The sequence below is a fragment of the Grus americana genome, chromosome 4, assembly GCF_028858705.1.
Source record: "Grus americana isolate bGruAme1 chromosome 4, bGruAme1.mat, whole genome shotgun sequence".
In the NCBI taxonomy this organism is placed as follows: Eukaryota; Metazoa; Chordata; class Aves; order Gruiformes; family Gruidae; genus Grus; species Grus americana.
Window position 1 is genome coordinate 67,168,669 of NC_072855.1, and position 15,218 is coordinate 67,183,886.

Sequence of the window (15,218 nt, forward strand, 5' to 3'; positions counted from 1 at the left end):
AGCTTAGGTGTGCTAAACCTTGGAACCTAAATGCTGTATATAATTGAGGGAAAGAGATAGTTACAGCATGTCTTAGTTCGTAGCTTATATTATCTGAGAAACAATAGCATGAGAGATCTTAAGAACTGTCAATAGTATGTCCATTAGTGAAACTGCACATATTATATTCGGGGCTGTAGCAAATGGCTGAAAAACTGTGTAAGAAATTTTCTACTTCTGTTAGATAATATCCTTATGGAAGTCAGACTTTTTATGTGTTTTGAGAAATTTGTATCCACACTGTACAAACTGAGGAATTTCAGTACTTAAATGCAAATGTATTCATAATCTGGGAGGTTTTGTTTTCCTTTGTATAGTTTAGTTCAAATGAACAGGCTTTAAAAAAATTTCTATAAAGTAAGGCTTTTAAAATTAGATTGTTTTCTCAAATTGGTATAGTTCAAGCTACAGCAATTTACTTATTAAATACATGTTTAAATTTCAATTCAGTTATTCCCATTGACTTCAAGGGGACAACTCATGTATTCAGGTGTAAGCAAATGCTTAACAACTTTGCTTGGTCAGAACCATCGATGGCTAGATTGGAGAACAGGAGGTTTTAATTCAGGCATCAGATCTTAAGGAATTTAAAATTTATCCTTTGATAGACAAATAACCTGAGAAGTTAAAACACTGAAGCATGCCACTGTAAAACCTAGAGCTTACTGCTTCATTGCTAGAAGCAATTTGTTTTGCTGTTTTGCTTTCAGCTTATGTATTATTTCAGAGCTGATCAAAAGAATTGGTAGCAAAGTGTGAAATAAATTGTACTTCTAAATAAATCGATTTAACATTCCTTGGTGTTTTAAGTGATTTTAGTAATATTAATATTTAAAATATTTCTGTCTGAAATCTTTTTATGACTACATATAGCAATAATGGCCACCATTTCATTCTGCTGTTTTTCATATTAGAATATTACACAGTAAACACTGTAAAAATACTATCTTTTAGCTGAAATGGATGCAAAAGATTTCAAGTGTCTATTTACATGTAAATGACTCAAGTTTTATTCAGTCAATAAAAACAGTCTATTAATCCTTCTACTACATTTCTTACATGGGTTAAAACTTAAAAAATATGAGGTTTTCAGCTGAATGAGAACTTTTCCTTAACTTCCATGTAGGTATGCAGAAAAATAATGGGGTTTAACTGACTTAAACTAGGAAGGTGTACAAAAAAATTCTCTCTGCAGTTTTTTTCCATCATGTTATGCAAATTTAAGGGTTTATTTGCTTGCTTTTAGCTAGGGAAACTTTGTGTAATTAAAAATACCTGTTCATGGATGGACTAGAGATACTAATAAGCATGAAGCAGAATATTTACAGGTGCTTTGTCTAAGAAGTAATGGGCATTTAAGCATGCACATCCATGTAGTATGATATTAATGCCTTAGGAGGCTGCAGCAATCTGACAGCCAGGTACATTCATGTAGACACAACAGTTTGATAAAAGCAGTCCAGACATCTGGATCACAGTCCTGCTATAATAAAAAACATTTCTGAACAATTCACGTTATTGCACTTACCCAAATTTCCAGTCTTGTCCACCCCTTTCTCCTTGTTTTTTCTCCGCCTTCGCTTTTGTCTTTTATGTACTTGTGAAATCTCATTTTTCCTTTGCAAGTCACCTCCATCTGCTTATGTGTCAGAGTGGCCCTTGTGCCACACATCACATTGAGGAATTCTCAAGATGAAGGGCTGTATTCACATCACTACTTCTGTCTCAGCACTGTTTCGTGCTTGTCACTGCTCAGCACTCAGCGCCACACTGCCTTGTTTTGTCAATAACCATTTATTTGTTGCTGGAATAGTAGCAACCATTACATCTGACCTCCCTGTTTCATCAATTATGGATAGATTATTGGATGTGAACATCTGCAAAAGCTTGCTGTTGAACTTACCTCCTGGCTGGGATTAGATAAAGTATTAAACTGTTGTTTATTGTCAGGCCAAAACTCTACTGGGAAGCCAGGGAATTCCAAGACTAGCAGACTCCCATCAGCAAGCACCAAAAATTGTTTAGTATTGCCACCGTTTCCCATAAGATCGTAGCCATTTATTATTTACACTTATTACTAGTTGTTATAACATACTTGATAAAAGCTCTTGGCAGGCACAGTGTTTCCAGCTATTGTCACATCTGTCAGGATGGAAAGGATACATAGACTGTTTTTTCCTCTTATATTGCTGTTAAAGGGTAACAGATGAAGCTTCTTCACTCCAGACTGTTAAGCCATGCTTTATTTTGAAGAAATATTTCAACAATGGCTGGTTTGGAAAACATTACGTTCTCGTACTAAATATAGATTGCAACAACCTTTACTAGAGCAACGTCTCTTGCAGTAAAGATTTCAAATTGTACAATAATAACAAACTAAAATACCTTGTTTTGACATTTGCATAGGTTTCTGCTCTGAAGGACCTGACTGATTTTTTTAAAAAATTGTATTTATTTTTATAAAACCCTTTATGAAGAATAGTAAATAAAATGATGACTGCATTCCTACAAAGTTGTAGGTGTAGGGAATCAGAATTAATATAATTGTTAGTGTCACAGAAGGCCAGAATTAAGGAGAGTAATACAAAAGCTAATACAGAAGAAAAAAGAAGGATGGGAACAAAAAACTTTTATTCAATCATCTGTGCATTTTATCTCTTTTAAGTTTCCTGTGCAGCAAAATGAAGCATACAGGGTGAACTCCTGACCTTGTGGAAGCCAACAGAAGTTTGAAATGGCTCTGGGGAAAGGAACTTTTTCAATTAGTTACTTGTATTTACATATCATCTGTTCAGAATCAAAGCAAAATGTACATACTCTGAATATTATGCAAAGCATGCAAGTAAGACTTGATACAGGCAAAGAACCCTAGGTCTCATCTTGATAGTCTGTTAAGGAATGAGTGAAATGTTTGTCTTCCCTTCTCTAATCCTTCAAACACATGCAGACTCAAGTAACCTGAAGCACGTATTGCCATGCAAGTTTATAGAGCATCAAGGTAAACGTTGCACTTGATAGCCAAGTATAACAGGGGAGGGAAGAGTGTGGACTGGATGGAGCAGTTACTCCTCAGGGAGAGTGTCAACCAAGCAACGCCTTAGTGATAGCCATGTCCTAGCAAGAGCCTGTGGAAGGTTTTGAACAGGGGTGCTCCACTTTGATATTTGACTTGGCCAGACTTCTGGGTGAATTCTTCTACATCCCTCCCCATCCGCCTGTCCCCGATTCCCTTCCTCCAAGATGCACACTTATGCTATGCATTATCCAAATACCCACGTTAAAGTCCCTGGAATAGCAGTTCTGGAACAGACCAGATTGGCCAATTCCAGAGAAATTATTTCTGTCACCGTAGGAACAGTGACAAAGTTTGTACATTTCTGGTTTAATTTTTTTCCTGTTTATCAAAACAGCACTGTCCAGTGTAATTGGATGTGGCCAAGGGCAAGGAGTTAGCATTTACATTTACAGAATTTGGGTTGGTGAATTTCAGTTGTGGGAAAAGAGGGAGAGCTAACAGTTCTGGCAAATCAGGGACTACTCCCTCTTTCCTCAGCATGGCACCCAATTTCAGCATCCCTTAATTGTGAGCATGCAGACAGAATGCTGTACTGCTTCTGCCCTGGATGCTCACTATGCCTGAACACATTTAGCATTTAACAAGGTGGGGCCTGCCATTCAGTTGATGTTGGTGTATTATTTTCCTGGGATCAATGAGCTCTGCTCATTGTAATCAATATATTACATGAACAATACAAATTTTTTTGTTGCTGTCCAATGTCTCACAATTTGTTTTGGCCAAAATAAGAATACATCTGGATTTGTATTGTGAAACTCTTCTTTGACCTTACTCAGGATGGCCACAGGCATGTAACCACTCAAATTATGGTAATAAAGACTGCACTTTTTAGGTAATTTTGAATATGTATTTCTTGGGGAGTTATGGGAGAGAGTTCACTGAACTGCAAAGTGCCTATGCATACAGTTCTATTGTCTTTTATTTTCACTGGACTGTATGGAAGCGATTATTTAGTGATTGTCAGAGATATGTGTTTTTCTCTGAAAGTATTTAAGAGGTACTAAGTGGTATGAGGCCAGTAGTCTCACTCGATTGCATTGTCTGTCCACCAACACCTATTGTTGGCTCCAGAAAAATATTGTCAGATGCTGCTAGCCAGGCTGGGCCTTCGCCTGTTACTGCAGCGCCTGTCAGAAATCATTAGCTAGCGATCTCTTTGACTAATGTTCCAGTTGATTGTCTGATTCATGTTCAAGATCTGTAAATGAGGCAGAAGCATCTTTACTGCTCACCAGCTGTGAAATGACTAAAGACAGCTAGATTTTCAGAAATCAAAATAAATGCCTTTCCAATAAAGTTTGACAACAATATCGAGTGCAAAGCTGAGAGCAGAACTATGTTTTTGTGTTTTTAAAAGTTATAGTATTATAAATCAATATTATCCCATCATGTTTTTGTCAGAGTAATGTATTTTACCAAAATAATGAAATACTGGTAGTAGCATTAATCTTATGTTGAGTTGGATAGACATTCTTAATTCAACATATTCATACCTTCGATTTTTACTCTTTTGTCCATTATCCCCAGATGTATCAATGTTTATCACAGCCTACATCCTTTTGTCTGAGGTGTGTACATGTTTTTATGTGTGTATAAAAGAAGTACAGGTGTGACAACAATAAAAAATAAAGGGTGGAATTTTGGGGATGTTGAGTCTTGGAGGAGGAGCTGGAGTATCTGTTTTATATTACTGGAATAACCCCAGGAGGGTCACCCTGGCATAATGCTGAGATAACTGAGAAGCAGATCTGGGCCTGAGATCTAATATTTTTCTTGTCAAAGGAGATAAACGTGAAATTCACCACTAACTAGAGAATTAGTGCAAGATCTATACCAAAAATAGGCTCTAGTTTGAGAACTTAAGCAGAGCTTGTTACTTCATTTTTATACTGTAACTAACTGGAGCCACAATCAACTTACAAAGACCCAGGAAGAGAGTTGGTTTTATAAATAGATGCTCCCACAGCAGCTATCCTCCTTCTAGGTACACCTGCATCCAGCTTTTAGTGCTAAGCAAGAAAACGAGGGAAATTGTACAATGCTTCCTGATTTTTTAAATTTCTATTTTGGAGCCATAAAATCTCTTTCTTTTTTTATTATTTTCTGCATACACTAAAATGATAGTGGATGGCATGTGGGATAGTTGTCTGTGATACGGTAGACAAAGCTGAAGTCTTCACCCTGCCACCTTACCACATCCTGCATGAATGAGAACAAGTGATTGAAACCTACTGTACATTTCTGTATTAGACTTTGATTTTCATTTTATTTGTTTTTTTAACCAGTATTTCCACTGTGGACTCACAGAAGTAGGAATTTTGAGACAGTCAGTGTGCTTGGTCACATAGAGACAAAAACTAATTCGTGACCAGAATCAGTACAGATTTTATAATTTTTATTGTGTTAAACTTACCTTATATTCTCTTCTTAGAGGTAGAAAGAACTTGTGTGCCTTATTCTAATCTGTTCAACTGCCTATACAATGATCTTTTTCTACTAGTTGCTAGGAGTATCGAACTCTCTTTGAAACAGTATGGAAATTTCATAATGGAGCCTAGCATGATCAGGATAAATCTATTGCAAGAGCTTCCTTCCTCAGAACTCTTTGTACGTAGCAAATTTAAAAAAAAAAAAATTCGTATGTAGTCCTATTCAATATCTCTTTATGCAATGTTATATATTTTTATTTACTTTCCCTTAACGTGAAGAAAATTACCAAGATGACATTTTAATGCACAATGTTTACCATAGAATACTGAAGCAGAAGCGTGTCACCTTAATAAGAAGACTCATTCTATTGTCTAAAACAATTTTTTCCAAAAATCTGTCTAAAGGTAGAAGAACTTTCATGGGAGCCTATAAATTCCATTAGATCCAAATGATATGTGTTCCCAATATTTATCCACTTGTCAGCTAATAGATGACTGGCCCAGCCATGCACACCCAATACTTTCTTGCCACATACCTGTCTTCTCTTATGTGGTATTCATAGGAACCCAGTTAGATGGACTGGTTGTTCCTATCCCATGAGAATAAGCAGGAAAGTTTTCATGTCCATTTGTTTTTTCCAGGCTGCTTATAGATTCTGGCAGACATCACTGTGTCAATTCTGCTTGATTTGCCAGCATGCAAGCTTTATAATTTTTTCATTTTAAATGAAAATGAAAAGTGTGCTGTAATTGCAAGAGACTTTGGGTGAAATCCTCTAATGCTTACATGTTAATCCAGCATTTTACCCTGCCCTACCTCCTCTTCTTTCTTGATCCTGAATGTTGAAGGTAAGGCATGTGCCATAGGTGAGGAGGCCCCTCTTCAATTCCCCCACATAAATGCATACTGGACAATTTTAGCATACACAGCTCCTTTCCATCAAGAATGCATCCCTTTCTGTGTCCCTACATAGTATCTGAAGCTGGAAGAGTTAGCTGAAATCAAGATTTCTTCTCTTTCACATAGATGATTTAGTTATCATTATGTCATCATTATTTATAATGAAAGATCTGATTTGCGTGGAGTAGTAGTAACCTGGGACCAAAATGAGACTTTTCATTAATATGAATGCGTGGCTTTATTTATTTACTTACTTCTTTCTAGCAGCTCTTGCAGAGATGCAGTGAACCAACTTTTTACTTTAGCTACTCTGGGTTATGTTTTTTTCTTAGTTTTATCTGTACTTTTTAGGTTTTGTGATATCTTTGATGGAAAAAAAGTACAGCAGCCTAAGTCTTAGGTGCCTAAGTAACCTTTCTGTGCGGGATAGTAACCACAAGAGGCCCGGTGTCCTAGTTTAATATTGCAGAGGCCAGTTTAAAGTAGGAGTGATTTTCAGTCCAGTATATAAAATTTTGGAAACCTTCTGACACTCTTATGGCAGGTTTTCTGCTATGAGCAGGATTATTACAACAAATGTAGGTCCTCTGAGTTAAATATAAAACCAAGAACTGTTTCTTGCACCCTTGGTGTGTTTCTGTTACCAGCCTGGATTATTAGAAGGACGTGCTGCAGGCCTTGACGACATTGAGTATGCGTTCAGTTTAGGGCGAGTTCTGAACCGATGTGACAAGTTCCTAACTGAGGTGCCTGCACTCTCTTTTTGTCGTATCTTATGCATTGATAACTCAATTGACAATGACCTTCAACTATAGGATGCAACGCTGATGTACACGAGAACATAACTGTTAAGGAAGTACTTGAGGGACAATAAATAGTGCAGTGCACATTAATAAATGCTGCTTTTTGTGCACACAGAGCTTATATAACTAAAAAAAATAAGAGCTTTGTCCAGGAATGCTCCTGCATGTAGTAAAACTCCTTCAAAAACTAGAAAATCTGAGTAGTGGAAACAGTGACAGAAATGGCGACATCCACAGCATTAGCACACACAAGTTGTTTTCTTTTGAACCATGCACTTTGCCAATGACAGGAGATGCAGTCTTAATAGAAAATGCCCTATCTTCTACCTCAGTATAAACAAGCATCTTGGGGCATGCAGCATACTGTCATACGTCTCTGGGCATCTCCCATCCTCCTTCAGAGCTGGTAAATGACATTCACTACTCCTTTCTTAGAAATGTGCAAAAAGGATTTCCATAGATAGTCTTTGGAGATTTCCTGTTTTCTCATGTGTGTAATAGGTTGGGTCAAGCAACAAAGAGGAGGGAGGAAAGAATAGGATTTAATTTTATATGCACTCTCCTGTCATCACCATTGGAATAAAAATGGATTAAAAGAGAAATTATGCAATACAGGTGATGTCAGTGATAAATTAAATTAAGATCATATGTTTTTATGCAGCAGCTGTAAGCCTTCAGTTATGGGAGGGATCATGATAATAGAGTACATTCCAAATGAATGTTAACAAATTGCTTGTGTGCGTAAATAATAAGTCATAAAAATAATAAAATTATCTACCGTATTTTAAGCCAACATAGCTTAAATATATAACCTATAATTTATTCACTTTTTGACCATCTGAATTGTACTAGGAAAAGTTGTCATAGTGGCAGTTTAAAGAAAGAAAAATAATATTAAGTTGTATATCAACATATCGTTCTAAAATGCTATGAATGCAAAGGATACCGTCTTAAGGTATTGATTAACAGAAATTCATAACAGCAGAGCCTCTTAAAATCCTTTAAATTATCGATAAGGAAATTTGTATTGCGAATCAGGTAATATCTCTTTGGGTTTTGCAAAGTGCCAAAATACTGGGATTTAAATGCAGGTTGTATCTTTGTAATTTGTAATTATTGAGCAATTTCAAACAACTATAAGTAATGATCAAAAACCTAGTCCTGTTACAGCTAATTAAAGAAGAAATGTACAGGTAGGAAAACTTTAATTTTGTGTTTTGCATGGACACAGAGAATGAAAAAAAAAAAAAGGTGGAAATTCTTAGTATTGTATTTATTGGGGTTTATTTTCCTGTTTCACAGATTTTGAATACCTCTGTAAAAATCTTCACAGCACTTTGTGATTCTGCTGGCCTAGGCAGAGCATATGCAGCTATAACCAAGATCCTGGTAAGGTAGGTTAGCACATCCTTGTCTGGCTGTCAGTGCAGATTTATTCAACTGTGAAAGACTTAAATTGTTAGAGGTCTGTCGCTTCCCATTACTGACTGCTTAAATTTTAAGCAGTGCCCTTCTTGCAGTAAGTGACCCTTTCATCGAAAGTTATTTTGAACTGGTACACATTTTTTAAAGTGTATGATCCAAGCTTTTCTTTACCTGAAAACTATAATATGTCCCTTTCTTCCCACATATTTGGGGCTTTTTGAATTATTATTTTTTTCCACAAGTTTGGGAGTGACCTTACTGGCAAATGGAAATCCAGGCATATTTTCTAAGTTAAAAAAGACAGAAAACCTTGAAGTATGTAGTAAGCTTCAGTAGGTGTCTCAGTGTAATCTTTTCTGAACTGTAAGTTTCCATTTATTGCACTCACTTCTTCTGTGGAGGCATTTCTGGTTTGTGCATGTGTAACTAAATATAAATTTGCTGCAGATAAGATGCTTGTCTTCAATGTTTTCGTTTCAGCATCTGGCATTAAAATCTTCTTCCAGGTGAATTAGTTTGAAACTACTTCAACTTTTTACACAAATAATTTTGACATAGTCTAATGCAATTATCATATGAAGTAGGAAAAAAGATTAAAGTGAAGGTTGCAGCTTATCCTTGATTCATCCTGTGTTTGGGGATTTCAGTGCATATGATGCATGATAGAGGTTGGCAAATTGTTTATGGAGGAGGACTTGTCACCAGGTGTATTTCAGTGTGCAGAGCAAATTCTCCTGTTAGGTTTAGATGCCTTGCCTCTTGGCCTTTCAGACCATGTAGGTACCAGCCACAATCGCAGTTCTCTTCAGCTCTCTGATATGTAATTCATGGTTATTCATATTCTGAGCATCATAAATAAGCACATGGGATAAGATGTTTAAAAAGCCACCGAACATGGCTGTGCCAGGCCTCATTTTCAAAACTGTCTTAAGCCTGAGAAAGATTTAGTTGCTTGGACACCATCTGTTACAATGAGTGACTTTACAATGAGTGCAAAGGTGTCTGAGCTCTCAGTAGCATTCGTGAGTTCCTTGTATTCACAAAAAGCAGCAATCTGGATAGAGGGTGGCCTAAGATAGCCAAGAAGACATTCCTAGAAAACCATGTATATTAATTTTCTCTATCTGTGATTTAGGCATTCTGGAATGAGAACACATACATTTATTTGCTCAGAAGTTACAGATTTGGAGTTCCTTCTGAAGTCAGGTTTCTAAACGCTTCATCTGAAAGACCATGCCAGTGCAAATTATTTTCTTAAAAGCAGAGCTAAAGAAGGAGTGGCTAGTTATTTTTTTTTCTGCAACACATCTGTACTCCACAACTTCTGGGATCATTCTCTAGCTTTCTGGGAATGGACAGTCTCGCTGCTTTCCAGCTGTTACAATTTGAAAAAGAGGAAAAACAGTAGGTAAGGAGAAATTAGAGAGGAAGCTAAGAGCATTAAGACTCCCCAGTTTAGTATTTAAGACTTTCTTCTAGGAGGGGAACATTCTGATTGATTCAAGTGAAGGAGGAACTCACTCTCATGCCTAGGATCATGGATTTAACTGCTAATCTATTGCACAGGTAAAGACACAACCAAAAACCCTTCCTTAGGAAAATGGCTGCTGTGGTATTTTTTTATAAAACCCATCTCAATTATGCCTCAAATTAAACACCTTCCATATGTGCCTGCTTTGAAGAGCTCTAGGTATGTAATAGGCATAAACTGCTCAGCCCTGTAAAATATCATCGCGATTCTCAGCACCTTTCAGCCATTTGAGAAACTTTTATGTAGAAAAGTCTGGGCATTGAATAGTTTGGGTTGGAAGGGACCTTTAAAGGTCATCTAGTTGAACCCCTTCTGCAATGAGCAGGGACATCTTCAACTAGATCAGGTTGCTTAGAGCCCCATCGAACTTGACCTTGAATGTTTCCAGGGATGAGGCATCTACCACCTCTCTGGGCAACCTGTTCCAGTGTTTCATCACCCTCATTATAAAAAATTTCTTCCTTATATCTAGTCTAAATCTACACTCTTTTAGTTTAAAACCATTACCCCTTGTCCTATCACAACAGACCCTGCTGAAAAGTTTGTCCCCATCTTTCTTATAAGCCCCCTCATGAGGTTCACATGGGCTCACTTCTCAAGCTTGTCCAGGTCCCTCTGGATAGCATCCAGTCCCTCAGGCATGTCAACCACACTACTCAGCTTGGTGTTGTCTGCAAATTTGCTGAGGGTACACTCAGTCCCACTGTCTACGCCATTGATGAAGATGCAAACATTACTGGTCCCAATATGGACCCCTGAAGGACACTACTTGTCACTGATCTCCGTCTGGACGTTGAGCTGTTGACCACTACACCCTGGATGCAACCATCCAACCAATTCCTCATCCACCGAACAGTCCATCCATCAAATCCATCTCTCTGCAATTTAGAGAGAAGGATGTTGTTCAGGACTGTGTCAAAGGCCTTACAGAAGTCCAGATAGATGACATCCATAGCTCTTCCCTTGTCCACTGATGTAGTCACTCCATCACAGAAGGCCACTAGGTTAGCCAGGCAGGACTTGCCCTTGGTGAAGCCATGCTGGCTGTCTTGAATCACCTCCCTGTCCTCCATGTGCCTTAGCATAGCTTCTAGGAGGATCTGTTCCATGATCTTCCCAGGCACAGCGGTGAGGCTGACAGGTCAGTAATTCCCAGGGTCCTCCTTTCTACCCTTTTAAAAATGGGTGAAATATTTCCCTTTTCCAGACACCAGGCACTTCACCTGACTGCCATGACTTTTCAAATATCATGGAGAGTGGCTTGGCAACTACACCAGTGAATTCCCTCAGAACTCTGGGATGCACCTCGTCAGGACCCATAGACTTATGTATGTTCAGGTTACTCAGGTGGTGATGAACCTGATCTTTACTTACAGTGGGAGGGACTTTGTTTTCTCAGTCCCAATCTTGCAGTCCATCCACTCAAGAGGTGTGGGAAGAAGGGTTGCCAGTGAAGACTGAGGCAAAAAAGTTGTTGAGTAACTCAGTCTTCTCCTTGTCCATTGTTACTAGTTTGCCAGTCTTGTTCATCGGGGTGTGGGGGAGTACGCTTTCTTTGGCCTTCCTTTTCTGGCTGACATACCTGTAGAAGCCCTTCTTTATATTCTTTGCATCCCTTGCCAAGTTCATCTCCAGCTGTGCCTTGGCCTTCCTGACCCCATCCCTAAACAACCAGGCAGCATCCCTATTCCCAGGACACTTGTCCCTGCTTCCACTGCCTGTGCATTTCCTTCTTGCCCTTTAGTTTGACCAGCAGGTCTCCACTCATCCATGCTGGTTTTCCTTTCCTGATTTCTTATAAATGGGGATCAAGAGCTGTTGTGCTCTATGGAAAGCATCCTTAAAGATCTGCCAGCTCTGTTCTGCTCCCTTGTCCCTGAGGGCACTTTCCCAGGGGGTCCTGTTCACTAACTCCTTGAAGACCTGGAATTTTGCTTTCCTAAAATTCAGGGTCCTGACTTTACTCTTTGCCTGTCCCATATCCCTCAGGACTGTGAACCAGTGCATGATCACTGCAGCCCAGGCTGCCTCCAGTCTTGACATCACCAATTAGCTCATTTGCATTGGTGACCATCATGCCCAGTATCACATTCCCTCTGGTAGAGCTGTCTATTACCTGGCTTAAGAAGTTATCCTCAATGCATTCCAGGAGTCTCCTGGATTGCCTACAGCTCACCGTGCTACTTTTCCAGCAGACGTCGAGGTGGTTGAAGTCCCTCGGCAGGATGAGAGCCTGCGAGCGTGATGCCTCCTGTATCTGGAGTAAGAAGGCTTTGTCCCTAGGCTCCCCTTGATCAGGCAGCCTGTAGTAGACACCAACCACAAGGTTTCCTTTGCTGCCTTGGTCTCTAACTCTTACCCATAAGCTTTCAACCTGCTTATGGCTATTCTTCAGAGACAGGTCTTCAGATTCTACCCATTTCTTGATGTAGAGGGAAACCCCTCCACCCCTTCTTCCTCACCTGTCCGTTATGAACAGCTTGTAGCCATCAATAGCCGCACTTCAGTCATGGCATTCATCCCACCAAGTTTCAGTAACACCAACTAGAGTCCAATCAGAACTGAATTCTGACTTTCAGTTGACCAAAAATTGAATCACAGTTCTGGATTTATGGTCCAAACCTTAAAAAAGTCTCAGGTAAAACGTATAAATCTGTGTATGTGGGCCTTACATCTTCTTGAACACTTGAACTCTATGACTGAGGGTCACAGAGACTTGGGAAGTTTTCATCCATTGTCTTCACAGAGCAATTTTGTAAGGAGGTCTCACAGATGGGGAGTCACCATTCCATAAAACCATTTTATTCATTGTTTTAAGTAGAAATGGATAAATTCCATGATTACTTTTACTATATCACAAGCAGCAAAAATAGCTGAGTAGACTGTAAAGTATCTCTGACATGACAATATAATATAAGCAACATTTGAAATGGGTGTTGAGGGAGCTGGCCAAAGCGAGACTGCTTTTAATTATCTTTGAAAGATTGTGGCAACCGGGGGAGCTTCCTGAGGACTGGAAAGTTGCAGACAGCACTTCTGTCTTCAAGAGAGAGGATCCAAGAAACTTCAGGTTGGTCAGCCTCACCTCAGTCCCCGAGAAGGTGATGGAGTGAATAATCCCAGAAGCAATGTCCAAACATGTTAAGCACAAGAGGATGATTTCATTTATGACAGGGAAATCATGCTTCACCAACCTGATAGCCTTCTACGATAAGATGACTGGGTTGATGGATCAAGGGAAAGCAGTGGATGTTGCTTCTCTCAATTTTAGCAAGGCTTCTGACACCGTCTCCCATAACATCTTCATACACCAACTGATAAAGCATGGCTTAGATAAATAGACTGTGAGGCAGACTGAAAACTAGCTGAGCTGCTGGCCTGAAAAGGTTGTAAGCAGCAGCGTGAAGTGCAGTGGGAGGCCAGTCACTAGTAGCGTACTCAGGGATCAATACTGGCACCAATACTGATCAATATCTTCATTAATCACCTGGATGGCGTGAGCAAGCGTACCCTCAGCATGTTTGCAGGCAACACAAAATTGGGGAGGACTGGTTGATCCACCAGGTAGGTGGTCGTGCTGCTATGCAGAGGGACCTTGGCAGGCTGCAGAAATGGGCCGATGGCAGTCCCACGCAGCTCAGGAAAGGGCAATGCAAAGTCCTGCGCCTGGGGACAGATAATGCCAGGCACCAGCCCAGGCTGTGGGCCGACTGCAGGGAAAGGAGCTTGGCAGAGAAGGACCTGCTGCGTTTCCTGTTGGACAAGAAGCTGCCCGTGCAACGGCAATGCGCACTCATGGCAAAGGCGACCAACGGGATCCTGGGCTGCATTAGGCAGAGCATTGCGAGCAGGTCGAGGGAGGTGATCCTTTGCCTCTAACTGAGCACTGGTGAGGTCACCCCAGGGGTGCGGTGTCCTATTCTGGGCTCCCCAGTACGAGAGACTGATGGACATAGTGGAGTGAGTCCAGCGAAGGGCTGCAAAGATGACAAATGGACTGGGAGCATCTGTCCTAGGAGGAGAGGCTGAGGGTGCTGGGACTGTTCGGACCACAGAAGAGAAGGCTTGGCGGGGGATCGTATCAGTACTTCTTAGGCAGCAGTGAAGAAGCGGGAAGCAGACTCCTCTCAGCAGTGTTCAGTGACAGTAGGCATGAGGCAATGGGCACAAACTGCAATACATGGATTCCATTTAAACACAAGAAGAAAAAAATTACTGTGAGGGTGAATGCAAGTTGTGGAGTCTCCATCCTTCAAAGTCACTCAAAACTCCACTGGACACAGACCTCCTCTAGTTGTTCTGAGCAACGAAGATGGAGATTATTTCCAGAGATCCCTTCCAACCTTAACTATACTGTGATTCTGTTATCTTTGTCTTAAGCCGTCCTAGATAAATTCCCTTTTGCCATGCAATGCTCTCTAATAGAACACTGTTTGTAACCCAGTATGATGGATATTTCATGCAATCCCACTTTTCAAAATTCAGTAACAGAATTTTTTGTGAACAAAATCATGCTGGTCCAGGTCTGCTGGTTCTTCCTTGGAGGAGGAAAGGGCATAGAAAAATTATTTGAAAAGCCAATGTAAAGAGAGACATTAAAAAAAAAAAAACATTGTAACTTTCTTTTTACTCTCACACCAAACTTTTGGATATGTATTTGTCTGATATATAGCAAACAAGCAAATTTCTGGCAAGCCTGTTCAGAAAATATTGGATAAATGCGTAAGTAATTACTGTTGATGACAGAATCTCCATACTCAGCTTGATCACTTTTTCTTTACTTGTATTTTTACCTGATCTAGGCTAGACTTGTGCAAATCATTTTAAATTTGATGGATAATGTCTTTACAAAGAAAAGATGACTGCTTCCCTAAAATAATGCATTATAACCATAAAGTCTGTGAGAATTTGCACTGATTACCTTGTGACAGGTTGGAGAAAGTAGCTGAGCCCTCCCGAATCACTCAGAACTTGTCTACGGCTTTGGAAATTTTTGTGAAATCTTTGCTGCAGA

The 15,218-nt window shown here is 39.6% G+C and overlaps 1 protein-coding gene across 3 annotated transcripts in view; it reads left to right on the forward strand.

Moving 5' to 3' along the window:
• TTC29 (tetratricopeptide repeat domain 29) overlaps positions 1-15,218 on the forward strand; it is a 348,965-nt gene that overhangs the window by 278,543 nt on the left and 55,204 nt on the right. For all 3 annotated transcript variants that reach the window (XM_054824216.1, XM_054824217.1, XM_054824215.1), the window contains one exon: positions 8,551-8,642. In XM_054824216.1, coding sequence (XP_054680191.1) covers positions 8,551-8,642 — 92 coding nt within the window. The remainder of the gene's footprint in view (positions 1-8,550; positions 8,643-15,218) is intronic.